This window comes from Fusarium musae, chromosome 7 (assembly GCF_019915245.1).
Source record: "Fusarium musae strain F31 chromosome 7, whole genome shotgun sequence".
Taxonomy (NCBI): Eukaryota; Fungi; Ascomycota; class Sordariomycetes; order Hypocreales; family Nectriaceae; genus Fusarium; species Fusarium musae.
In genome coordinates this window covers 1,875,842-1,901,076 of record NC_058393.1, presented here as the reverse complement: position 1 = coordinate 1,901,076, position 25,235 = coordinate 1,875,842, and the positions used below count along the sequence as shown (strand labels likewise).

General features: G+C 50.5%; 12 protein-coding genes across 12 annotated transcripts; 5 read left to right on the top strand and 7 right to left on the bottom strand.

The window, feature by feature from the left end:
* Positions 1-10: 10 nt before the first annotated feature.
* Positions 11-1,272, bottom strand: J7337_009777 (uncharacterized protein; the record flags this gene model as incomplete). Its single annotated transcript, XM_044827372.1, has 4 exons — positions 11-146; positions 212-449; positions 516-1,063; positions 1,172-1,272. The coding sequence occupies 4 exons, from the start codon at positions 1,270-1,272 to the stop codon at positions 11-13; spliced, it is 1,023 nt and encodes a 340-aa protein (XP_044677966.1).
* A 1,026-nt stretch (positions 1,273-2,298) lies between these two features.
* Positions 2,299-5,112, top strand: J7337_009776 (uncharacterized protein; the record flags this gene model as incomplete). The annotated part of the gene is made up of 3 exons (XM_044827371.1): positions 2,299-2,316; positions 2,454-2,749; positions 3,483-5,112. 3 exons carry the CDS (start codon positions 2,299-2,301, stop codon positions 5,110-5,112), a joined length of 1,944 nt encoding a protein of 647 aa, XP_044677965.1.
* A 509-nt stretch (positions 5,113-5,621) lies between these two features.
* On the bottom strand, positions 5,622-5,908 carry J7337_009775 (uncharacterized protein; the record flags this gene model as incomplete). Its single annotated transcript, XM_044827370.1, has 2 exons — positions 5,622-5,716; positions 5,821-5,908. The coding sequence occupies 2 exons, from the start codon at positions 5,906-5,908 to the stop codon at positions 5,622-5,624; spliced, it is 183 nt and encodes a 60-aa protein (XP_044677964.1).
* Positions 5,909-6,586: 678 nt separating this feature from the next.
* J7337_009774 (uncharacterized protein) lies at positions 6,587-7,178 on the bottom strand (the record flags this gene model as incomplete). The annotated part of the gene is made up of 2 exons (XM_044827369.1): positions 6,587-6,603; positions 6,638-7,178. The coding sequence occupies 2 exons, from the start codon at positions 7,176-7,178 to the stop codon at positions 6,587-6,589; spliced, it is 558 nt and encodes a 185-aa protein (XP_044677963.1).
* Positions 7,179-11,310: 4,132 nt separating this feature from the next.
* On the top strand, positions 11,311-12,343 carry J7337_009773 (uncharacterized protein; the record flags this gene model as incomplete). The annotated part of the gene is made up of 4 exons (XM_044827368.1): positions 11,311-11,392; positions 11,471-11,525; positions 11,579-11,725; positions 11,776-12,343. The coding sequence occupies 4 exons, from the start codon at positions 11,311-11,313 to the stop codon at positions 12,341-12,343; spliced, it is 852 nt and encodes a 283-aa protein (XP_044677962.1).
* A 44-nt stretch (positions 12,344-12,387) lies between these two features.
* Positions 12,388-12,734, top strand: J7337_009772 (uncharacterized protein; the record flags this gene model as incomplete). The annotated part of the gene is made up of 3 exons (XM_044827367.1): positions 12,388-12,422; positions 12,492-12,584; positions 12,638-12,734. The coding sequence occupies 3 exons, from the start codon at positions 12,388-12,390 to the stop codon at positions 12,732-12,734; spliced, it is 225 nt and encodes a 74-aa protein (XP_044677961.1).
* A 34-nt stretch (positions 12,735-12,768) lies between these two features.
* J7337_009771 (uncharacterized protein) lies at positions 12,769-13,185 on the bottom strand (the record flags this gene model as incomplete). The annotated part of the gene is made up of 1 exon (XM_044827366.1): positions 12,769-13,185. One exon carries the CDS (start codon positions 13,183-13,185, stop codon positions 12,769-12,771), a length of 417 nt encoding a protein of 138 aa, XP_044677960.1.
* Positions 13,186-14,009: 824 nt separating this feature from the next.
* Positions 14,010-15,383, top strand: J7337_009770 (uncharacterized protein; the record flags this gene model as incomplete). Its single annotated transcript, XM_044827365.1, has 2 exons — positions 14,010-14,608; positions 14,726-15,383. The coding sequence occupies 2 exons, from the start codon at positions 14,010-14,012 to the stop codon at positions 15,381-15,383; spliced, it is 1,257 nt and encodes a 418-aa protein (XP_044677959.1).
* An 818-nt stretch (positions 15,384-16,201) lies between these two features.
* On the top strand, positions 16,202-16,588 carry J7337_009769 (uncharacterized protein; the record flags this gene model as incomplete). The annotated part of the gene is made up of 2 exons (XM_044827364.1): positions 16,202-16,300; positions 16,355-16,588. 2 exons carry the CDS (start codon positions 16,202-16,204, stop codon positions 16,586-16,588), a joined length of 333 nt encoding a protein of 110 aa, XP_044677958.1.
* A 300-nt stretch (positions 16,589-16,888) lies between these two features.
* J7337_009768 (uncharacterized protein) lies at positions 16,889-18,251 on the bottom strand (the record flags this gene model as incomplete). The annotated part of the gene is made up of 3 exons (XM_044827363.1): positions 16,889-17,159; positions 17,213-18,102; positions 18,168-18,251. The coding sequence occupies 3 exons, from the start codon at positions 18,249-18,251 to the stop codon at positions 16,889-16,891; spliced, it is 1,245 nt and encodes a 414-aa protein (XP_044677957.1).
* A 1,345-nt stretch (positions 18,252-19,596) lies between these two features.
* Positions 19,597-21,550, bottom strand: J7337_009767 (uncharacterized protein; the record flags this gene model as incomplete). Its single annotated transcript, XM_044827362.1, has 3 exons — positions 19,597-20,664; positions 20,728-20,928; positions 21,062-21,550. 3 exons carry the CDS (start codon positions 21,548-21,550, stop codon positions 19,597-19,599), a joined length of 1,758 nt encoding a protein of 585 aa, XP_044677956.1.
* A 1,657-nt stretch (positions 21,551-23,207) lies between these two features.
* J7337_009766 (uncharacterized protein) lies at positions 23,208-25,214 on the bottom strand (the record flags this gene model as incomplete). The annotated part of the gene is made up of 1 exon (XM_044827361.1): positions 23,208-25,214. The coding sequence occupies one exon, from the start codon at positions 25,212-25,214 to the stop codon at positions 23,208-23,210; it is 2,007 nt and encodes a 668-aa protein (XP_044677955.1).
* Between the last annotated feature and the right edge of the window lie 21 nt (positions 25,215-25,235).

Below are 25,235 nucleotides of genomic sequence, written 5' to 3'. Positions count from 1 at the left end.
TGTTCACTGTCTATGCTGTTGTGACGGGTTTAGCCGCAACGCTGTGTGCGGCGGCTGCAGCTGCAGTCTTCTCAGCTGTCTTGCCGAGTTTCTGAAGGCGAATAGATTTGATATATCGGATCAAAAGTACGAACATGAGCTCAACCCTGCAGGCATAGCAAAGTCAGTCGCTGCGAATGATTGCTGGAGGGAGTCAAGGGTTGGATCCTACCTCTCCTTTGTGGTCATGAGGATGCCTTGGACGATGAGCCCCTTCAAGATCTGCGGTCCAATACCCTTGAAAAGACCCAGGATACCTTCGTGCTCAATGATGAACTTCATCACCTCGACAAAACTGGTGAAGGGCTTGCCATTTCGGACCGGTGGAGGCTTGGACTGAAGACCAACTTTAGCCACGATAAGTGGTTGAGTAGCAATGGTTGCGAGCGCCTTGGACATGGCTCCCAGTACTACCAACGACAGTCAACTCATGCAAGTGTACAGATAGTTATCATTCTTGTTTGTTGGAGACTTACAGAATGCTTCCGCTGGTCTCAGGTTGGTCTTGCCAGGGTAGAGGACGTCCTTTAGTCGCTCGTATGCGCCATAAGTGATGGCAGGGTTGACGACAAGGACGAGACTGGCCTTCAGACCGCGCCAGAGACCCGATACACCATCTGGACCATCGATGACCTCACGAGCGGTGTCTATGAGACCTTTGCGGTCGCTTTTGCTTGCCGTCTGCTGGCGCGTGGTAACAACAGCAACAGGAATGGTAAAGACCTGGGCAATGGCTCCGGCGACAGCACCCAAAGCGAGTTCGACCACGGTGGAGGGGTGGACGTCTGTCTTGCGAGACTTGAGATACAGGGTCCTGACAATGGTGTACCAGTAGAAGTAGGCAAAGTTGGTTGAGGCGACACCAATGAGAGAGCCATTCATGCCAGCATAGAGGCCCTTGACTCCATCATCGGCGACAATACGCGAGATGGCATCCCATGTCGAGGTGTAGTGTGGTTCATCGGATGAGGAAGGGCCTTTTGAAGGATCGGGCTTGACTTGAACTTGAAGACGAGTCTTGACACTATTTATTTGGAGAGTCAGTCAGTCAGTCAGTCAGTCAGTCAGTCAGTCTTGATGTGCAGTACGGAGCAAAACTAAAATCATGTCGAAATACAGATACACAACTTACATATCAAGGGGGTAGACCAGCGCGTTCGCAAGAACAGCACCTGTAGCTCCAGCGACAGCGCGGCCCCAGGGGGAGATCTCAGGCTTTGATTGCGCAGCCATTTTGGACGAGCTGTGAACAGGGAGGACCTAGCTAGATCTTATCTTGTTCAAGAGCAGGATGGGGATTGGGATGGGGATGGGAAAGGGGAAGAAGAGGAGGAGCAGGAGGAAGAGACACACAGCTCACACTAAATGTCTATTCTATCGCGATGTTGTACTTGCTGGGTCAGTCCATGATTATCTACGTGAGGTAAGGTAAGGTAAGGTGTCTGTACCTCAGACAAAGATTAAAACGGTCCATCCGCTACCGGTTCGGGGCCGAGGTTCGAGTCTACCGGTCTCGGCAGATTTGGTGGGCCCCCGCCTGTGATTTGATTTTGACCCGCGGGATGGAACCTCGGTTAGTGAGCCTCTTCTCTATTCCATAACCTGGGGGGGACTCGAGCCTCGAGTGAGGTAGCTGGTAGGCTAGTAAAATAGGTAGTGATATCATGGATGGTCAAGGTAAGCCAATGACGTTATTATGGAGGTACGATGCACTGCAGATGAAGTGAGGTGATTTATAACTTTAATTCAACGCGTCGACGTCCATGACAACGTCTGTTGCACAAGCCTTGCTCACAATCCAAGAGAGTCAAGGTAAGGAAGGTATGTACCCTATAACGTCGTGGATAAAGAATGCTTAAATGGTCGGTCTGTCCATTTTGCAATGTGTAAATCATATCGAGATGAGAGAACCTGATGGGTACAAACAAAGCAAGCATCTCAAGAGATTGAATACCATGCTCATCTCATTCTCTACAGCAGCTCTTTTTTCCAAATCTTCCCTACTAATTACAGCGAGTGACACTTCTGGTATTGCATCCATCCATCCCAACGACATGTCGATGCAACAGGGCTCTTTTGAGTGGAGAACATACTGGGCGCAGCAAACAGTCAGTACCTACATAGTTACCTATCAGCAGCCCCCACCGCGGGGTTCGCTGCTCTGAATTGTTTGTTAGGTTATCTCGAGTCATTCATTGACTGTCAACGTCAATCAGTCAAGCCTGGCAATGATTGAGGCCATGTTTCAGTAAAACGGAAATGGAGAAGAGAGCTCAGGTCAGTATACCCCCCAAGACGCGTGCCCTTTCTTTCTCATCTGCCTCAGTACCATACCGGCGCTCCTCGATGTGTATTACATCATGCATGGCCCGTTATAGCTTCATCTGTCAACTAACCCTATATCCATATCACAGGCCACTGAGTCTCTCATCCGAACATCGAGTGGCCAGGCGGCCCTCGACTATGCTGTTCAGGCTGCAGAGCTTTACATGAGAGCTGCCGGAGAGGCTTCGACCAAAAAGGATGCCGCTCGTTTGCGTTTGAAATGTCAACAACTCATTGCCCAGGCTGAGAAGCTCAAGGCTGAGCTCACACAAACGCCCAGTGTCTTGTTACGAACCTCAAAACTTCACTCTAATCTCTTTCCCCCATGGACGAAAGAGCCCTCGGACCAAGAATTCCAGCTTGTCCCTGGCGATGAGCCTTTCACGTAAACAAAAAAAAAACCCCTGCCCGATACAGTCTGTTGTAGCTTTTGGCTGAGTTCTATATAGCGATAATGCAACCTTCACACTGTCACCGAGGCAGACTGCTACGTTTGGTGGATGGAAGCGTCCAAGAGACCTACACGACCATGTCGAAGCAGACGACGACATTTTCATGAACTCGAGCAGCGGTTGCGACCTAGTTCAAGACGTGACTACGGATTGTTCTGTAGTAGCCAGCCTATGTGCCGCTATGCATATCTTGACTGGTCGAAAGTCGGTAAGGCGTATTGAGATGAACTGCCTACGAGCGCCCACTGATAGTCTACAACAGATTCTCTCGTCCATCTTGTATCCTTTCGACAGAGCAAAAGGAACACCTATAGTTTCTGCTTCGGGAAAATATGTATTGAAACTATACTTCAATGGGTGCTTCCGCCGGGTTGTGATCGATGAGCGGCTTCCGTCTTCCATAAGTGACCGAACTCTATACGTTGTTGATCGAGTCAACCCTCAACTGATTTGGCCTGCACTCCTAGAAAAGGCATACCTTAAAGTAAGAGGAGGATATGACTTTCCGGGGAGTAACTCAGGCACAGACTTGTGGGTTCTTACGGGATGGATTCCGGAACAGATCTTTCTTCAAAGGTGAGCACGCTTTTTGTTGTCCCTCATTACGCACACAGCCTTCACAAACCGGCTTCACAACACGGACTCACCTCTCAATTTCTCTTACAGAGAAGATCTAGAAGTTGATAAGCTCTGGAGACGAATCAAGAATGCACACGACTCTGAGAACGTGGTGGTCACCCTGGGTACTGGCCGAATCTCTGCCGAAGAAGAGGATATCCTGGGTCTTATTGGAGAGCACGACTATGCCATCATGGATCTTGAAATGATTGGCGACAGCCGGAGGCTTTTGGTCAAAAACCCTTGGTGTGACGGACCGGTTTGGAAGGGAGGCGTTCCTCAGCCATTTGACGCCGAATCGCCAACCCCATATGCCGCCAGCCCTCAACACCAACCCCCCCCTTCAGTCGCTGGCTCTTTCTGGATGATTCTGGAAGATGTCCTCCAACACTTCGAGTCCATGTACCTGAACTGGAACCCTGCTCTATTTCCCCATCGTCAGGACCACCACTTTACCTGGCGCATGCCTCCACCTGAGTTGTCTTCATCGTTGGTTCGCAACCCACAGTACTCACTCCGGTCGACAGCTGGCGGGCCGGTGTGGATTCTCGTGAGTAGACATTTTGTGGACGAAGAGTTGGAAATTGCTCGGAGCAGGACCGACTCAATGGCAGCTGCCTCTGGACAGCTTGGCTACATGAGCATTCTTGTCTTCGAAAACGACGGCCACAGGGTGCAAGTAAGCGACGGTGATGTCTATCGTGGACCTTATGTCGACTCTCCTCAGACTCTCGCTCGTTTCGACACGAGCCCAGGGAGACGGTATACCATCGTTGTCGACCAGCACGAGTTCCCGCTACCAGACTACACCCTCACACTCTCTTTCCTCTCCCAAGATTTGCTTGCAGTCAGAGAAGCTGAAGACGAAATGACTTGCACAAGGGAGGTTGCTGGCTCTTGGACCAGGAGGACTGCAGGAGGCAGCGCTGCTTGCACGACCTACGCTACAAACCCCCAGTACAAGCTATCACTTGCTCAAGCAGGACCTCTATCTGTCCTACTGTCAACGAATATGCAGGATATCCATGTGCATATCGATTTAGTCTGGTCCCAGGGCAAGCGGGTGCAGACACTCAAGGCTCGGGACCTTGCGGGCTCCTCTGGGGAATATCGCCGAGGCTGTGCTGTGGTCAACATTCCACAAATTGATGCTGGAGTGTATACTGTGGTGTGTTCGACTTTCGACCAAGGCCAATCGGCAGACTTTGTCCTCCGTATTTCATCCATGACGAACGTGGAAGTACAACCCGTACCCGCCGATGCTGCTGGGAGACTCCGCAAGACACTGAGCCCTTTCCAGCTCTCGGACGGTGAAGAAGTGAGGCGTGCGCAGTTATCGGCATCTTGGTTAACTCGAATGAGTGTCACAGCACGCAGCGTCACGAGCCCAGACATCGATCCCAGTAACCGACCTTCATCTACTCTGATGGTACGAGTTTCCGTGGCTCATGGATGGGATCCTGAGCGAATCACGATCGTAACTTCCGGCGACGGCGAATACGAAGAACTCAAATCAATCGTACGAACCCCTGAGCTTGACATGGAGCCAGCAAGGATACAGCGGGAGGGCATGTGGTTAGTGATCGAGAGTATGGGCGCACCTCAAGTAGGAGAGTGCATTGAGATAGAGATTCACAGTGACGGACCTGTTAGTGTAGGGCGGTGGACGCTTGTCTAGGCAGAGTCACTGTGCCAGCCAGTGAATTGGAGCACTCGTATGCAGGGTCCATATATCGCATAACAAATACATCCAAATGCGCAGCACAAGACGATTGAAAACATGTATCTACTGAGAGAAATGATAAATATATGTTCAACACAGCATCATGCTGAATATGAAGGAAGAATCTAACAAGGTGTACGCTCGCTAGCCAACGCCACACTGGCGCAAGTGGTATACCCCTAGAAAATGAAATACTGAACGAAATCTGACCCAACCGGGTATTTGAGATCCTAAACGCCTTGTCTGTACCTCCAAATCCTCACTCCGCTTAATCAATGAATGACCTTTGGCAGCATGCGAGAAGCCTTCAGTCGCCCGACCCGTCAAATCGCCAGGTACTCATACATATAACGCCAAAGCAAAGAGCGCTTCCCATCACATTTCGGTTGGCGTAAATCGTTAATCGTGCTCGTTCAGCGTCCCCTCCCACCCACCAGCCTCGTATGTCAACCTACAACAGTCGTTTACGCCGCTGGGCCGCGTCTTCTTCGACCGCGGTTAGGTCCATCTGGTCGCTGAGCAAGAACATCTCTCAGTTGCGGGTCGTCCTTGTCTTTGTCTATATGATGAACACGGACGTGTCTAGGAGCTGTCAGTATCATCACCATAGTCCTGGGGACATATCCAGCTGCAGCACCGATATGGCATGGCTAATTGACATACCGCTGAAGATTATCTGGGCGTGGATATTTGTGTTCCCTATCCGGGCAGAAGGGGCAGACGTAGCCTGGGGAGTCATGAACCAGGCCATGTCTTATCATCTCATTCTTTCTTTTGAAGCCCTTGCCCCCCTCACTTCTCGGACAGCCTTTAACCGGACAATAGTGTGGCCGTATAGATGAGTGTACATTCATGTGAGAGTTGAGGAGATACTGAGTCTGGAAAGGCGCCGCATTGCATCCAGTAACCGTGCACGTATATGAGCTGGAAAGAGGCTGCGGATGTGTGATCCCATCAATACTCATCCGATCAGTAATAGAGGCTGAGTTGATTGAGGTTGATGTGGCAGGGGTGGAGGCAGAGTGATCGGTATTTGGAGTCTCGCCAGCATTGCTACTACTGTATTCGGTCGGAGCGCGAGGGTGATTACCATTTGTCGGATAATAATGCATACTCGCACTTGGCGCAGAGTGAGGGGAGAGTGTTCGGTATCCATCTGGTGGTGAACGGGGCGACGATGGGAGATTAGTATTCAAACTAAACCTATGCCCTAAATTTGCAGCTGGAGAAGTAGGGAAAGTGGAGGATGGACCTGGAGGGACACGGCCAAGATCCTGCTCGGATGGACGCTCTGGATGTAAGTCTCGGAGCTCACCAAAAGTCGAACGAAGAGACGGAAGAGACTGTGATGGAAGAGTCTCCTTGGACTCGCCTGCTGGTACGCGAACTCCATGATGAAGCGGCGGCAAGGGTCCATTAGAGGCAGATATCAGCGGCGACGTGACTCTATTACCGGAAATATATCGTGGTGCAGACAAACCGTTGATCGGGGGCTCGTCGTGGATAGAAAGCTGCCCGGTCGGTATAGATATATCGGGTATTGTTTTTGGGACCGAGGCGGCGAGAGACGGCGGTGCTGTCGCAATAGAAGCAGCTTGGAGAGCGTCAGCGGCCAGGTGCTGGAGCAGAGGCCCGCTCATCAGATTGCCGTCGACGGCCCGTTCTCGCCGTGGCTCTTCATCTGGCGAATCTTCGTCGCCCGGAAGACTCTCGCGGGCAGCTTCTCGTGCTATATCGGGATCGCGTCCATTGTCGAGATATGCGACTAAAACAGCATCTCCAGAAGTGGGACGAACCTTGTGGCGATTAGACTTGCCGCGACCGTCGATGGAGGTGGATTTCAGACTGACTTGAGCTGCAGGAATATCTGGGGGAGGACTTGGAGACGGCTCGAGCTTTGGACGAAGCGGGGTCATGAGAGGGCTTCCTCGAGGTACCACGTCATCCGGGTCGTATGTATCGACAACGAAGCCGAGATGGGGTTGTGGCGGTTGGTGCTGGTGGTGCGTAGCTGTGGTCATCTTTGTCGCGTTGACGGTGGTTGCTCAACTCGCCATGGCCCCTCGTTGGGGGGGGGGGGGGGCTTTAAAGCGTTCGGGAACTCTTGATCAGTCGGCGGGATCTTGCGCCTGGTGAATGGCCGTGGTACGACTTGAACGGTAACTGCACAACCAAAGAAAGCTTGGTGAGTCGGAGAATGCGAAGAGAAGAAGCGGTCGAATAATGATATCGTGAAATTGGAAGCAGATGTGCGCGCACCAGTCTGGGCAGACGACTTGCCAGCGAATATTCGTATACTAACGTTGGTCACTCAGCATGAGCAACAAATGCCACACAGGCGGCGTCAATACGAGAACAGTAAAGTTCTTGGCGCCGGTCGGTTGTCCAGGCAGGTTGAGGTCGGATGGGAGTCGCGAATATGGCTGTAAACGCAAGTTGGGTGGGATTTGCGGCGTAAATGCGGTGAACTTGAAGTGCCAGGCTGAATGCGAAAAGAGCGTGGCTAAATACGGTGGTGAATCTAGCCGTGGTAATGCGCGTAATTTGGGGGATGTAGTGCAGCCGTAGTCGATATGATAGTCGTCCAAAACGAGCGCTTGCGCGATAACACACACACAGACACACACACACACAGAGAGAGAGAGAGAGAGAGAGAGAGAAGCGGAGTTGAATCGCTAGATATTCCTTTGTCGTTTGACCCAGGGGGATGTGACCAGTAGTAAGACCGATTGAGATGATACTGGAAAGGGACTCTTTGATTGGCAAGATGAACCTCGAGATCAGACCTGAGGCGTCGATACCTATGTGAGGCAAGGTAGTAGGCAGGTATGTGTGCATGTATGTACGGAGTATGTACAGCACAACAGCCAGATGAGGCAAGGTACCAAGGTACTGTGCCGTGCCGTATGTATAAGATTAAGGTAACAGCTGAGAGGTGAATACCTTGGGTAGGTAGGTAGGTAACGGGATGTATGAGCGAACTCGAGTTACCGAGTTATTTCAGAAGGAAGAGTGCGGAGCAAAGTAAAAGATCCGGGGGATTGAATGTATTTACTAAGTTTACCTTATTCCTGGGATGGGAGCTGGAGCCCTACCTACCAGGTAGACTATCGGTTCATGTGCAGTAATTAAGTACATTGCTAACCTGCCCAGGCTACTACTGCTCATGGACCTGCTCCTTCATAGTGAGTATGGAGTATGCCTCCACTTGTTGACACCATGTTACGGGGTTTGAGGAGCAGTCCAGTCCATTTTAGAGGAGGCGGACGGGGGAGGCTTCAAGACACGGAAGATGAGCACGGGCAGATTGCTACAGCACGGCACAGTGCCAACTACGCCCCGAATTGATGTTTGAATTCGGTAGGAAGAAGGACTGGAAGTGAGTGGGCAAGAATGGAAGAGAACTTTCCCTGGGATGAGGAGTGAGGAGAGGACTCGCCGGGGCTGGGGTCCCGGGAAGGTTAGAAGGGTTCAAACTCGAGGGCTGGCATGGGCATGGGCATGGGCATGGGGAAGATGCGGGATGGGGTAAAAGGTGGTAAATATTCGGCCCTTGGTTATCTGTAACATGTGGTAGGTCGGCTGAGGACAGGGGCGTCCGAGATGGGGCTCTGCTGTTGCGGCTGGCCTGGCAGGCCCTTGAGCCCTGAACCTGGGGACTGGACCTGGATCTTCACTGGCTGGACTGGATTGACTTGGGGGTAGGGGGGGGACTTGGGGCGGGTACAAAATTTAATGACAGAAACAGAACGCGGTACGTCCGTCGTATGTCTGAGCAGCCTCTCCGCTGAATGGCTGACTTTGGTGCTCCTATGTGCTAGTGCAGGCCACCCGACAGCGCCATTATGGGTAATTCTGTGAGTAATTGGGCCATTTCCAAAGTAGTGTGTCTTTAGCGAGATCTTTTTATTGAGTCCTTCTTCATTTAATTCACCTATACACGCTTGACCGACATACATACATACATACATACACACATGAAGGTTGTGTGACGGAGGGACGGACTGGCCTCGATGATATGGATGGATTGGATGCCACTTGTAACACAGCATGAGTCTCACCTTGAACTGCAGCGAGAGTCTCTCTAGCTCGAGATTTGTTCATATTATCGCATCTGTCTGTCTCAGGTATAAGGAGTGCTCGCTACAGACTCAAAGTCTTGAGTAGGGTACATAAGTCATGGCCAAAAAAAGAGGTCAAAATCCAGGACGCGTCCGCCGAGGCCTCCCTCCCCCTCTCTTGATACCCCACTGGGGTCACCCGTCTAAGCCTCAACGTCCACTGCCGTGTCGACATGTGTGTGATGTGATATCAGCATTGGCACGAGGCCGAATGGGCAAAGACGTAGTCAGTATCTATGTATGTCAGGTAAGATAAGTAGTGAGCCTCGAAACGGTATTCGACTCGTCGTTGGATTGGTCTTGTTTGTTTTTCCTTTTCATCTTTTGATATCTTCTCGTCTGGCAGACTTGAAAATGACCTCGTGATCATTTGGAAGTATTTAGGCGTGATGATCTGTGCCGAGCCAAAAAGAGCCGCCTCGTCTGACATCCATTGTCCGTCAGATAAATATCTCGCGCACTCAACGCTCTCAGGCTCTCTAACGGACTGTCCCGCTCTGTGAATTGCAGTCTGATTGGCTGACCCCAGAGACTGCCCCAGCCGCAGGACGAGGGGAAGTGGACACTTGAACAAAAGTGGGTAACCAACTAGGCTACTTCAGGTAGTGGGGTATCCGACTACCGTGTATCGGGTCATAATACGCACTGTCTGTGTCTCGACTGGGGCTTTCTTGAGTCACACAATTAGAAAAAAAGAGCCTTTATTTTGTTGTCATTGGACCCTCCGCAATTTTCCCACAAAAAGCGGCTCTCTCATCCTGGAACTGAAATGACCATGCCATGACCGCTTCTGCGTTGCCGGCCGCGGGAGCTGATATGTAGCAAGCAGCAAGCAGCAAGCAGCAAGCAAGCGAGTGAGCACCCTTGGCTAGGTACTTCGATACAGTACTGTAACAAAAAAGGTGAAATAAGCGAGGACTTGATGTGTGCTTGCTTGCTTGCTGACCTGGCTGCCTGGGTACAGTAGCAAGGTACGTCAATAGGTAAATTAAACTAAGAAGGACAAAGAGAATTGATTGATTGATGGGGCTTGGTTTTCTTCTAGAAATCTGACAGAAACTCGCAACTTAAATGACGCAGTGAATCTGTCACATCACGGTTACATGCTTCTAAAGCTCGCTCCCGTCCCATTATCGAAATTGGGCACAAGCGTCAGTCAACCAACCTCTAACCTGACCAATGATTGGCTTTCTTCGTTAATCAGACACACTCAAATTAACTGCCTAGGCCTAGTCGAGGGTGCCCCGGGTCTTAGCCTGAAGTTTGCTGTGACTGACTCGTTAACCCATGGTAGTTGGCTGACCACATGAGAAGTTGCGAGACCACGATGTCTCTGAAGTTGTACTTATTAATGCCCATCATTATAAGTCCGACCAGCAGATAATAATGCATTCAATATTCGACCATTTAATACTATCTAGCTGATTGAAGTATCCAGATCATTGGTTCCAGTTCATGGCCTTTCCCCTACAAGTACCTATGTCCAGTTTCATAACCGCCAGATACCGAATTTGGCCCGCGGGAACTGCTACAGTAGCATTCACCCCAAGCCTCAAAGGTATATTTAGTAGGTACCTACCATGGGTCGCCAATGGAACCAAACCATGTTGCCCTCTAGACTCTATTGACTGTATAAACGAAATGCTCATCGCCTTCATGGCCACGAACTGAGAGCTTCATTAGTCCAAGCAACCATTCACATCCAAACTTCAGCCCATGACATGCAGAGCAGTCAGTTGCAAGTTTATCATGATACCCCACTGCAATACTACAGATACCACAAATCCTGCTATCTTCCGCCGATGGCGGAACACATAACCCCACCTCGGTCCTCACAAAACTGCTAATGTATTTGATCTTTGAATCAAGTTGCAACATCTCAATTGGTATTTCTTTCGAAGCAACTAGCCCCCTTCGCGAGGAGTTTGGCTTAGACAAGTGACTACGAATAGTTGCCTGTCTGTGTTGGCGTCGATTGCACAGCAATCTCACATCATCGTTAATGACCTTGACCAACCCGTAAACCAACATCATGTCTCTGCCATCAACCATGAAGGCCGTGGTTTTCGATGGTCTGTATAAAATATCAGTGCAGGACAGGCCAGTGCCTCAGAGTATGTTGACCAGTCACCCAGCTTCAAACCCGTCATTATTGGATGAGAGCTATTTCGACTACAGCTAACTCGATGTAGTTCAAGATGGGAGGGACATCATCATCAAAGTTCATGCCGCTGGCCTTTGTGGATCGTAAGGGCGTCATTGTCCTCAAATGCTGTCCCGTCTGCTGACTAGAGCCCCAGGGAGCTTCACATCTACCGTGGTCATCAGCCTTCAGATACTGGCTTCATCATGGGCCACGAGTTCACCGGAACGGTCGTCCAGATTGGGTCGGCTGTAAAGACAATCAACATCGGTGACAAGGTCGTTGCTCCCTTTACAGCTTCCTGGTGAGCTCTCTCCTCCACCGTCTGGTTCTCGTGCTCATAAGAAACTACAGCGGCAACTGTTTTTTCTGCAACAATGGTTGCTCAGCCCGTTGCGTTGAGAGCCAGTTGTTCGGCTGTGAAACTCTTGACGGAGGACAAGCCGAGTACGTTCGGATTCCCATGGCCGATGGAACTGCCGTCAAAGCCCCCGGGACTATCTCAGACCAGGCTCTCCTTCTCATGGCAGACATCTTTCCCACAGGATTCTATGGTGTAAAGAGCGCCGCAGAATTGATCCCATCCCAGAACGTCCAGGATGCCACACTAGTCGTCATAGGTTGTGGCCCGGTTGGGCTTTGTGCCATCATAGCAGCCACTTATTTCAAGCCTCGCCACCTCTTTGCCATCGATAGTGTCGACAGTCGTCTGGAGCAAGCTCGAAAACTGGGTGCAGAGCCTCTGAACTTTGAAACAGACAGAGCAGGGCTAGAGGCTAGAATAAAGGAGGTGACGGAAGGACGAGGGGCAGATATGGTTGTTGAGGTCGTTGGCCAGTCCCCAGCTTTAAGGACTGCATTCGATATCGTGCGACCTTTTGGTGCTATTAGTAGCATTGGTGTCCACAACAAGGAGGTATGATAGCAGAAGGGAACGGTAGCCAGGGGACAAGAGCTAACATCACAATGCAGATTCCGTGGACGGGCGATGATGCGTATACGTATGTAGCGCCTTGGGATTCTCTGTGTATTGATCCGAAAGGGGAACTGACTGGCTGACACTGTTGCAGAAAGAACATTCGAGTGCAGATGGGTCGCTGCCCAGTTCGCAGCGTCTTTGACGAAGCCCTCAAGTTGCTGGAGCAGAAGCAAGACCAGATTGGGTGAGTTTTTGAGCTGCCATTGGAGATGCTCCAACAGCTAACATCACCGTGAGCTTCCTGTTCGACCACATCATGCCGCTCGCAAAGGCTCCTGAAGGATACGCTCTTTTCGAGCAGCGTAAGACGCAGAAAGTAGTGTTCACATTGTAACGCAAAATACAAGCCCGGATCAAAACGTCAACGATTAGTTTTGTCGAGGCTTGACCATGCCCTCATGCATTAAATAGTAGACAACTGTGGAATCGTTATGCACGATGGCTAGAACGAGTCTCTTCTCTCGTGGGCCAGTGCGCTCGATAGAGTCAAATATGTCGGAGAATCTCTTGATAGACCATTTCTCTTCGGGATGTACTGCCAACACCCATTCGAGCTCTGGTGTCTGATCCATAGGCTCACCGGTGGTCCTCTCACGCTCCAGGGCAGCGATCTGGTCATCAGGGTGGGTGTAGAGCCGTTTCGGCGGCACACCTCTGATCAGAGGTCGCTGAGCTGTCATTTCATGGACTTTGAGGGAGACCCAATCATGCTGATATTGCAGGTTGTATGCAACTACTGAAGTGACGTTTGAAACCGGGTCACTTGAGGAATCCATGTCGGGCATGACTATTGCTGACCCTTGTATGATGTCCACGTAATGAGTGCCAAGGGAGGCGGCTGATGAAATTCGATACGGATCAGGACCAAGAAGCAGTGTGTGCGCGGAAGCCAGTTATGCGTGTAAAAGGACGAGGCGCGGCTCTAAGATGAGGAAAAGAAGGATCCGAGCTTGAGAAATTGGAGAGGAATTTTGCAACAGTAGCGAGCAATGTTGTAAGAGCGGGCCCGTGATGCAGATTCTAGACCTTGTCTTCCGTACGGAGAGGTAAATGTTAACTTTTTTTTATGGATCGACTGAAGGTGGATAACAACACCTATGAGGAGTGGGGATATGCACGTCCAACGGACCTTGATGATTGAACGAGAACGAAGTCAACTTCCGTTTATTCACAATCACATATTCACATGCTCGTTCCATGAGAAATAGGGTCGTTTAGACTTTTGTGTCTCAGCGGGAACTTCGCTTCGCCTGTATGTAATTGACCAATAGTGATCTCCCCGCGGTTGCCGTGAACCGTCAGCAGTAGCTCCAGCGCAGTAGCTCGATACCTGAGGTAGTACCTCGTAGTGATTGACACCCACTGTCCACGTTGGCATTAGACCCTGGAGACAGGATCTAAGATAAATGGGCAAGTCCCACCGTTGCTAGGCACGTTGATGTGGATCACAATCGCATTCCATTCTCTCTATTATATATTAGTACCTGTATAGACGTCGAGACATCTTGATTCACTGAACCAAGCGCCAATTGCACGCAATATCAACACTCGTCATTCAATTACAGCTCTCCAGGCGCCCAATCTAGGGTCGCCAAGTCGCATAGACACCATGACAAACTCTGGGCAACCTTCCTATAATGGCACAGATACCGAACCCTTTCCAAGCCTCGATAATGCGTCACCAAACCCTGATCATACAAACATAAACGCCGACTCTTCATCTGTTGTCGAGAATCGCCCAGCGGCCTCTTCATCCTTGAGTGGCCGTCTACGCAGAGTTTCCCAGAGTTTCGAAGTTTCCGGTCCCCCTGAAGGGTTTATGGCCGCTACAGGAACCATCGCAGCATCCATATTCTCGCGACAGACTGTGGCCCGAAGGCCATCAGACACCTCGATACCGATGCAAACAAGCCAGTCCCTTGGGGACACATCCAGACAGAGTATATTCCCAGCTGTCAACGAAGAGCCACCCGAAGAGAAGGCGAATGCAAGCGTCGCGTCCCCGAGGCGAAACTTGACTGGCGAGCCTGCTGCGGCGGCCCCTTTCGACAATGGATATCATTTCCCCCCAAAGCATTCGTTTGGACAGTCGACGAAACTTGGACTGATCGCTTTCTGGAATTATGTGCGAACACCAACCGGCTTTCTTGTTACCGTATACGGTCTGAACGTCGTTGCCTGGGGCGGAATGCTCTTCTTGCTGCTTTGGTAAGTCAATGATCTGCATCTCTCCTCCTCAAGGTCAACCAACCATGCTGACAAACAATCCAGTAATGCCTCACCCGCGATGTGTGTTCCGACTTGCAACGACATCAACTCCCCCAGGCGCAAGTGGATAGAGTGGGACTCGCAGATACTGAATGCTCTCTTCTGTGTTACAGGTTTTGGTCTTGCTCCATGGCGCTTTCGTGATCTGTATTACCTGCTTCAGTATCGGTTCCAGAAGAAGGAAGTTGCCCTTCGACGATTGGCAGGCATTCACCGAGGATGGTTCCGTCTCCCAGGGTCCGATCAGATTGATCCTCAAATAGGGCCCCATAATATCTCGTCTGCGCCCGAACTAGCCTCATCACTCGCCTGCCCGTTTCCAGAAGACAAGATCCCCGACGCTCCGCTGACTGGCGTACGCGCCCCGCCAACATCCGTCACGAGAATGGACGCAGTCATCTGGCTGATGGTATGGAACACGTTTCTGCAGTGCGTCCTGTCCGGATTCATGTGGGGCCTTAACCGTTACGATCGTCCCAGTTGGTCTACAGGTCTTTTTGTAGCACTGGCTTGTATTGTCGCGGCCATTGGAGGGCTTGTTATGTTTCTCGAGGGGAAGAAAGTGAAGGGCATTGAAGGCGTCCCCATTTCAGAAGATGACCAGAAGCTACTACAGCAAGATAGGGAACGTGGTGTGTGGCATTACAACAATATCAAGGACAAAGACTTGGCTGCTGAGGAGGCAAAGAAGAAGAAAAAGGCAAAGGCGAAGTGATGCTCTTGTTGCACACCTGTTGGACATGTCCAGGCGTAAACGGCAAATCCTTGGTTGGCTAATCATGGTAATAGGTGGTGGTTTCACTGATTTCATGCATCTGCGCTTTACAGTAGCAACAGGCGTTGAGTGAGTTTGCCGATAGCGTAACCATATCGTGCATATATAAAATGAAATGGGATACAACATCAAACTGAGTACTTGGGTGCCTTAGCCATTCCTCGTGATATGTGCGTTCATGGATGGTAGCTTGCGTGTTTGATAGACTAGACCCGATGAGAGAAACAGTTCTCATGATAATTTCCATGCCCTTACCGACTAGCTACCTTTCTCTGCTGCGCCAAATGTCTAAAAACCAGACCAACAGTGGATATATAGAGGCATTCATCATCGAAGATTCTTTGAGGTATTCTGGAGACTGTGATATAGCCATTCCAACTTGATCGCACTAAATAAGACCGAGACACTCTTATCTGACTTAAGTATTATGCAGACCCCGCTTCCATTCACCTTACCCCGGCCCCTACCTTACCTCCGCCTCACTATCAAAGAGGGACGTACCCGCATTAGCTAGCTCCGGCCTCATGACGTGCCATTCCTTAGACTAGTAGGTACTAACCTAGGTAGGCATTGTTACCTCTCGTGAGCCTTCTCCACTGTTCCTTCATCATCAGCTTTCCCTTGTCAACTTATTAGACACACGCAGCAGGTTCACGGTACATCTCGACAACTTCAACTCTGCGCAATATCAATATATAAGCAACTCCGATACCTCTTCCAGTTTGGCATTGCCCTTCGACTGCCTCAGGGCCCGCATAATGGGGCTGGCTTACAACACCTACCTGAATAGCAGCAAGATCTACGGCTGCAAGACATGCAAGGCCCATCTTGCTAACCATGAGGATATCATCAGCCGCGTATGTTGTCCCCCAACTCCCCTGTAGATTGCTTTCCGCTGATGCCGATACCAGAATTTCCGCGGTCAACATGGCAAGGCCTATCTCTTTCACAACGTTGTCAATATCGAGACGGGTCCTCCGAACGAACGTAACATGACGACCGGTCGACACGTAGTCCGTGATATTACATGCCGTCAGTGCAAGGAGACCGTTGGATGGAAGTATGATAAGGCTTACGAATCTTCGGAGAAGTATAAGGAGGGAAAGTTTATTCTTGAGGCTGAGCTGCTATGTAATGTTACTTGAGGCTTGGCTGTCGAGGCACCTCCCAGCTTGCTCATTGGCTGCTTCTGTCTCAGGCGTTATCTGTATATTGGATGCACAGGCGTTGACTGCATTTTTGGGTGGAATAAACACCGCTTTTGACCATGACAAGGACAAACCAGACATAGTTGAGTTTCTTAGCCATTGGATCTGAATTTCAATATGATAAACTATTCGACTAAATCTTATACTCCCAACCTGGACGCCGTTCGAACATGCAGATGATTCCAAAACTCGGGCTCAACAAGATATGTTATAGTATCACAGCACAGAATGTTTCACTTAACGGTGCTCAATAGGTTCCTCGGGCAAGAGCTCCTCGACCTCTTCATCTGGGACTCTGAGGAACTCCAGGGGAGGCTGAACGATACCGTTGAACAAGAAGGTGAAGTAAACAAGCAGGGCGAAGCCGACAATTTGGAGCCACTTGAACGTCTCCCAACCCAAGCCAAGGGAGACGATCCAGATGAAAAGGGTTCTGCAAGTGTCAATGGTAGATCGAGAAGTAGCACTGACGCTCCGTGTAACGGACAAGCCAAAGAAGTTGAAGCCACTGGTAGCAATGTCAGTGTTTGGTTATCCAAATCTGATTGACGAGATACTCACCCGATGCTGATCATGATGAGGAAACTAGAGATGAGGACCTGCTTGTTCTCGGTCATCTGGCGCCAGCCCTCGACAATGTCAAAATATCCATATTTGCCAGCTTCAGTGGAGCCGATAGTGGCATGCAGAACAAGCATAGCAAGGAGGGTAACACTGAAACCGAAGAGGCCCTCCCAGCCGACCACTCTAATTGGGTCAATTGTAGATCTCTCCAGGAGATATTCCTCGAGGACGAACTGGGTGGCTGTAAAGATCTGGGCACCAGCGATAAGCAAAACACCCACAATGGCTCGGGCAGCGTCTGAAAGACCTCCGTCAGTAGCCGAGTCCTCCTCGGGCTTTCCAATGGAGATCTCAGGCTTCTCATCTGGCCAGATAGCTCCGGCCAAGCCAACGACTGCGACACCCAGAACGACACCGACGAGGGACAGCCACTGGAAGAGATGCAAGTGTCGCTTGAGGAAGACGACGCTGAAGAGGCCGACGAACAAGACGAGAGCACCTCGTGTCATTTGGTAGATGGATGCAGCAACCATGAGAAGTCCAGCGTTCATGAGTGTGGTACCGCAGATGTCGCAAATAGCGGGCAGAGCAAGCAAGGTAACTCGGTATCCTCTCAAGATGGATGGGCCGGTGTGAAGGAGCTTGGTGCGATCATCGGCTCGGGGTGCAGCTTCAGCATCGCCATTTTCCTCGGTATCAACAGCTTGATAGCCTCGGTCTTGTGGTGCAGAACCATTGAACCGTCGCCAGAGAGCCATGAGGCCAACGACCAGCCAGCAGCCCATCTCGCCGATGAACATCTGGGCGGTTTGGAGAACCGGCTGGTTAAAGAAAGCGCGCTTCCTTGGACTGTCATCGGGGCCACAGTTTCGAACACATTGGTTGTCCTATGGAGAGGTGAGTCAGTTACAGCTCTTCTAACACAGCGGATGCGCAGCGCATGTCGTCATACCTGATACTTGGTCAACAAGGTGTTGCAAACACCTGTGAGCAGCATCATGGCTACGAGAAATGGGATGAGGCTTCTAGACGCCATGTTGAAGAGATGGCCGATTACTAACGGCCAGACTTCAGTGGTTGATGATGGTGTTATTCAAAAAGTGAATGTGGAGGATGGGGGATGAGACAGCTGAGCAGGCCAGCCAGAACTGATAAGAACAAAGAGCTGATAAGCTCCAACTTACTCCGTACCTAAAAAGGTAAGTAAGGCAAAAGGCGGAGTAGAGGTACGTAGCGGTAGCACAGAGGGATGCAAATGCAGGGTTCAGACACTTGACCTGAATGCGGAGTCGTCGCCTCACTAGATGCATGCACTACTTGCATTAGCCCTTAGATCCATATCTGGCGCCTCACGTCTCCTCATGTGAGTGCTACGCGTTACGCGTTACTTCAAGGTACTTGCTCAAGCCAAGTCGATGTACCTTTATTTCTTGGTGGAGAACCGGGTTTAGTTTATGCTGGTCACAGCGAGACAAGCGAGATCCCAGCCACCAGATTTCTAGGAGGGTGACTTGTGCATACCTAGGTAGGTAATTATGGCCGTAACTATCACAATTCACAAGGCTGTTATCGGCTCTCCATTCCCTGCTCAGATCAAGTGCCATCGACTCCAGCCTCCCACCCACATTTGTTAAGAGCTTCTGTATCCAATTTCGACAGGGAACACGAGCCTGAGTGTGTCTCAGCGCTTGGTCAAATGATGGTAATCTCTAGAAATCAGAGTCAGCGCTTTCGGTCACCTGCCGAGACGGCAGACAAGTAAGTCACTTGATCAATGCCACGTTCAGACATACATCCAACACGGGTCTAGTGTAGGTGAATAGTGGATAATGTACTTGGAACTATGTGTTGGTGGTTGACGATTGAACAGCAAGTGAACAACCTCTCGACCCTACGGAGTACAAATCGCCCATATAATAAGTAATTTGAGAACAAAGAACAAAAGCTTGTCTTACTGTCATCCAAAGCACTTTCTGAGTACGTCGTCATCAAACTTGGTCCAAGCAAGCCTAGCCGACACTGCCATAACGTTTGTTTGTGTCGATGAACTTTCGTACCTTTATCCATCAATCCCATCGCATTCAGTACAAGACACACTTATTATGGCCGTTACTTGTTTTAGTGCTATTGAGTGCTGGTCCTCCAAGGGACACAAAAGGAGCGTAGATACACCTCGATCTAAAGTACAATACATGAAATTGATCTCAAAATTGAGCCTTGCCTCGCAAGATGTCCAAAGATGGACTGGAAACATCTGAATCCCTGAAAACTCCCAGAATTCAGATGTGAGAGCCAGTGCTGTTGCTCATGGCTGGGAATTATGGACTGGACTAGCCAGAAAATGCCAAAACCCCCCAAACACCTCATACCCGCTGTTAAGCTTACCACGTGAACGCCTCCTCGATGAAATCGATGTGGGATCGGTCCTGGCGGTTTCGGACAGCCAGGCGAACCTCGTCACTAAGAGCACCAGGGCCACAGACTGTAACAGCCATGGCACCCACCTGGTGCTCTTGCTCCATACCCAAGAGAGTGTTGATGTTGGGTCGTCCAGGGAACATCTGGACAGTGGACGAGGGGCTGTGTATTTCCTTTGTGGAGCGTGGCTGGCTGACAAAGAGCATGATTCGGAGAACGTCCCTTCTCTTGTCCATGCCCAAGATCTCAGTCATCCAGGGGCGGATCCACTCCAGATGCTCGGGAGTCTGAATGGTCCAGACTAACAAGATCCTTCGAGTTGCGACAGTACCCTCGGAGTAGCCCTCAACAAGATGCTTGATATAAGGGACGGGGTGAGTGATGCCGACACCTCCAGCGAAGAGAACCACAGTACCGTAAGAGTCGAAAGAGTGGTGTCCACCATAAGGGCCCTCGGCGAAGCAGCTTGTCTCGAAACGACCTCCAGGGGCAGCGACTGCCTTCTTGTAGAGGCTGTCAGTCATGCCGGTTCTGCCCCGGATGATGAAAGAAACCCGTTGTTGTTGCATAGCCAAAAGATCTTGGTTAGTAGTGGCTAATCGGTCGCTCTTGACATCCTCGACGCCATCGTACCAGGCGACGGAGAAGGGGTGAGATTGCCAGTAGCTGATGGCGGGCATGTAGAGATAGGCATGTTGTCCAGGGGCGGCGTTCCATGGGCGAGCCAGAGTCATGGTCAATCGGACGGCATTTCCAGGCAGGGCTTCGACAATGGTTCGGGAGCGCGAACCTCCAACGTGAGAGCGAATGACACGCCAAACACGATAGGTGCGTTCAAAACTCCAGAGAGCAATCACGGCATAAACGTAGCAGAGCCACTTGAACAGACCAGGGGATGCGGACAAGTGATAGTACAATCCCACGACGGCGGCGGTGGCTGCAAGGATGTGGAGAGCCTTGAAGATCTCATAAAAGGCATGGCGAAGAGGACTGGAGGCCTGGATGCCGAGGAAGACAAAGGAGCATGTGGCCTAGGAAGCGTATGTAAGTAAAAGTTCATTTACGTAATCGACGTTAAGAAAGTGGTGACTTACAACAAAGCCGGGGAGGATAAAGTTGCCCGCAGGAGGGGTGAAGACCCAACCGTTCTTACCATAGTGGGCAAGGGTATGAGCGAGAGCCTCAAGAATGACAATACGGCCAAACCAACGGTGGATCAGGTTGTAGGTGTCAAAGGAGATGTTCAAGAGGGGGATGAGAGGGTTGTTTCGACCAGCCAGAAGGAAGAGAGGGACCTGAAATGGAAATAAGGTTAGTGGCATGTACTAGTGAGATTTTGGAACGATCCAAGCCAAGCACTATAAAAGGTGCCATCATTCGTTGGCTTGGCGATCCTTAATATACAATGTGATGCAATTCATTTCATACCATGTTGACAGTTGAGAGGACACCGGTGCGGTTGCGAATGACACCGCAGGCGGTGACCATATCAGCGGAATAATCGATGTCGATGACGCACCAGACGACATTGGAAACAAAGTAGGACACGAGGAAAAGCAGCTGGAAACGGGTGGGGAGAGTTCCAACGTTGATGGCCTTGCTTAGCTGGATTTCGCGGTTGTGGCGCTTGCTGAAGACGGGAGCGTAAAGAAGGTGGCGCTTCAGGGCCGCAAACTTCTGGTTGGGGATAGCGAAGTAGCGCTGCTTGTCGTTGTTCAAGCAAGAAACATGTCGAGTAAGTCGGATAATTCGCTCGCAGACCTTCCAGACGATAACAGCAGCAGAGACAGCACCACAGACGATCATGAGGTACTTGGAGAGGTTTCCGTTGGTTGTTTCGGCGATTTCTTTAGCGAGTTGTTGCTCGGGCGTGAGCTCGTAACCGCCTCGCGGCAGCAGTGAGTTTCCGGCACTCATTGCGACTGAAGAAAGAAGGGAAAGACTAAGAACAAAAACAATGAGATCGAGGTATCGAAGTGAAAATTTGACAAAAGGTCAAAGAGAGAAAAAGAAAAACCTCCCCTGGAGGAATTGAGTAGAACTTTCGAAGAAGCGGCGGCGAAGAGAAAAGGAAGAGAGAAGGAGAGAGAGGGCGCTGTCGACGGTGATGGGGCCAAGGGACTGTAATGTAGCCGTAGCACTAACAACACCAACAGCAGACGGTGAATAAATGAGGGAAGGGACACGAGAGAGCGTGTGTGTCTGAATGGAAACCAGCTCCGAAACAAACAATTCCTACGCCTTCTTTAGGAATGAACTAAAGACGTCAAGGTTGACGAAACAAGACAAGGCAAGGAAGAGTTTTGAAAAAACGATTGCGGAGGCCAAGGGAGGGGGATAGTATTAAGAGTGAGCAGGGGGTATTTTTGCGAGATAAATTGGGTCTATACTAAATTCCCCAGCAATCATGGCTTGAGCAGATCATATTCAAGGCCGCGTGTAGGCTTGTCGTAGAAACAGTGGCTACCTACCTTATGCAGCGTCCCTTGCTCTCTCATTTGCAGCCCAGTCCATCAGCTGGCTGTACCTATCCCGCTTCCTATCCCTGAGTATCCCACTGAAGGGGGCCCATCTGCCAGTGACCAGCCAGCTGCAACACGACGGCGCTGACTGACGGGAATTACAGCTGGGGCCAGCTGCGAGACCACTAAGCCTAGCCTCTAGTCTCAGGGGCATCTAGTTTCAAGATATTCATTGACGCATTCGAGATTGCCTGATCTAGCCCTGCCATTGGGCGAGCCTGCACAGTCTAGGAACCCCCGGCGGCTCTATTAGCGAACTGGAGCGGACTGGCCCAGTCAGCGTCTGCGTTGCAATTGCGCGGGACAAGATGCAGTGAACAGGGGAGATGACTGTGGCGCTGGCTCCGAGTGGCGGAAGGACATCTGATATCCTAGCACCGAGGGGCACAACTGGGATTCTGAAACAAGGGCTTTCCCAGCTTCTGGGTACCTACCTCGGTAATCAGTTTCTTGGCTGTTTGAGGGAAGTGACAGTGAATGTTTAGGGGATTATATATGATCTTATTAAAACTTCAACGCCCCGCTAATTTTAAACTGTCTTTTAGTACTTTTACGATAAATACTTTAATTTTCCAAGTCTTTCATCTCTCTTACACCGGAGGATACTCCATTTGTAGCCCTCGCAAGGACGTGCGTTGTCCAGTTCCAACTAAACACGATTCAGCGGCAATGCAATACATGCTCGTAAAACTATGGGCATCTATTTGCTGATCAAGTCTCCAGAGATTGTTCCCAACCCAACCGTACCCAGCCTGGCCCAGCAATGACATCGAATGGCGGTTTCAAGTGCCTCATGCCCCACCATGACCGATGTTATCGTAACCGTTTCCGCGGCTCCTGAGAGGCGGAGGATTATTCTCCAGTCAAAGCCTGAGACGAGCACTGAGACGAATTCATTACATGTGCATATACACATGTACGTATGATCCCTGGCTGCCAGCACCAAGAAAACGAAAAAGCAAAACAAAAGATAAGGCGTAAATCGAAACTCTATTAGAGTGATTGCGTATTGTCCCTACATCCTGATCTAGTACATACGGTCTCTGTCAAGCTCAAAGTATACTGAGTTCGTCATCCATATCGTCCTCTCCAGGCTCTGCCAATGATGTTCCTACAGCGGCTCTATCAGGCCTGTTTTCCTGCCAGGTCCTTGCAATATCCAAGCGCTTGACTCTCTTCACTGTTTTGGTATTTCCGCTACTGCTTCTGTCGCTGTCGTTAATACCATGCGTTCGTCCCAATGTTTTCCTGGGGCTGTAGTCCATCGTCTGTGCACACTCGCCAAGCTCATCTCCGCTGTCTTGCTCTTCGTCAATATCCGTAACGCTGGTTGCGCTCGTATCATTCTCATCCTCCCTGTCGGTGTCGTCCGTATCATCATGATTGCCAGCATCCTTGTCACTTCCTACCGAGCTATCTTGGTCGTTTCTGCGCCTGAGATTGCGGCCCGTCTTCCCACTCAGGCCTGTCGTCCGGGCTCGACTATCTGGTTGTCGATCTGTGCCTGTTCTGTAGCTCGTTCCGTCTCGACTTTGGTCTTGCTGTCTCAGCTCGCTTTCTCGTTCCTTGCCGGGGCTGGGGAGGACCCATTCGCCGATCCCTTCCTCCCACTTCCAGCCCGAGAACATCGTGCTTGTTTCGACGACTCCCTTGCCAGCCGTGGGAAATCTTTCAGCAAAAGCAACATCTCGGAGGTCCCTCGTTTTCTGTGCCAAAACAAACGCCCCGTCAGACACCAGACCTTCTTGAAACCAACCAGGCAGCCTCAATTCATTTAAACGTGTACGAATCTCAGACAAGACGTCGTGGCAAGCCAGGCCACATGCTTGGCCCCGGTATTGTGCAACAGAGCAAGCCAGCAAGAGAGTTTGTCGGTACTGAGGTTTAGTTGGTGAGCCGTTTCTGGCTGTCAACGGTTTCATACAGTCATAAATCGCCAGATTCCTCGCTGATAAACTGCCCACTTTCCCGTCGATCAAACTCGTGGCCAAGAATCGGGCTAAAACGAGTGTCAAAAATCCGCTGCTTCGAAACGCCCCACGACGAGTTCGTTGCTGTGTGATGCACATTTCGAGTGTGAAGAGTAGTCGTCGAATGGCATGAGTTTTCCAAGGTTCTTCATCACTCATATCAACACCCAATGTCCATATCGCTGCCGTCATTGCGGCCAGAACACTGATCAGTGTCTGATCTTCTGTAGGCTGTTCTATCTCATTCGCTTTACCACTGTCCAACAGAAGCTGGTCCAGAGCCTTACACATAAACTCAACGACTGAGGGAACAGGTTTTCTGGAATGTAGCAGGATCTCAATTCCTCGCATCCATACTGACTGAAACGCCCGTGATGTCAGCCAGGTCAGAGATAACTTCTTGGTGTTGATAAGGTTCGAGAGACAGTCCCACGATGGGCCGATTGTTCCCCGACCTTGCAAGCTTCTTACTATAACACCCAGAGGCTGGACCGTACTGCTCTCGATCAAGGTGCTTGACGTACCACGAGGTGCTGCCAAAGGAAGTCTCAGGCTTAAGACAAGTCTCGCGGCTTCTGCCTTACAGTCAAGACTGAGACAGAGATCGGCCAACAGTCGTACAAACGGAGGTTCGAGGAGACCTTCTGTCACAGCAGTTGCCAAAAGACATAGAGCATGCGCACGGACAACAATCTTGAGGGGTTTCCAACCCAGACTCGAAGTACCAAACCCCTCGAGTTGATCGTAGAGTTCTGCAGATGCTTTAGATGATTGCCACTTGAAAGTTTTCCCTTCCTTTGCCGCAGTCTGACGATCCCATTGCTCTATCACGGCAATCGCATCTGGTATCCTGCGAAGACACATTCCTAGCAACGACTTCGGATGTGCTGTTTGGGAGACAGGTTCGGTTGAGGTCAGTAAGCCATGCAGCCAGCTGAAAATGGCATCGTATATGCGATATTCACTATCCGAGACAATCCGGCGGAGGGATTGCAATTCTGCGACCAGTGATTTTGGTTCTATAGCCGTGGACTTTGAGCTTGTGGGTGAAGTCTCAAGGGTCAAATTGTCGCATCTGAACTTGCGCATGACTGGCGTCGTAAACCCGAG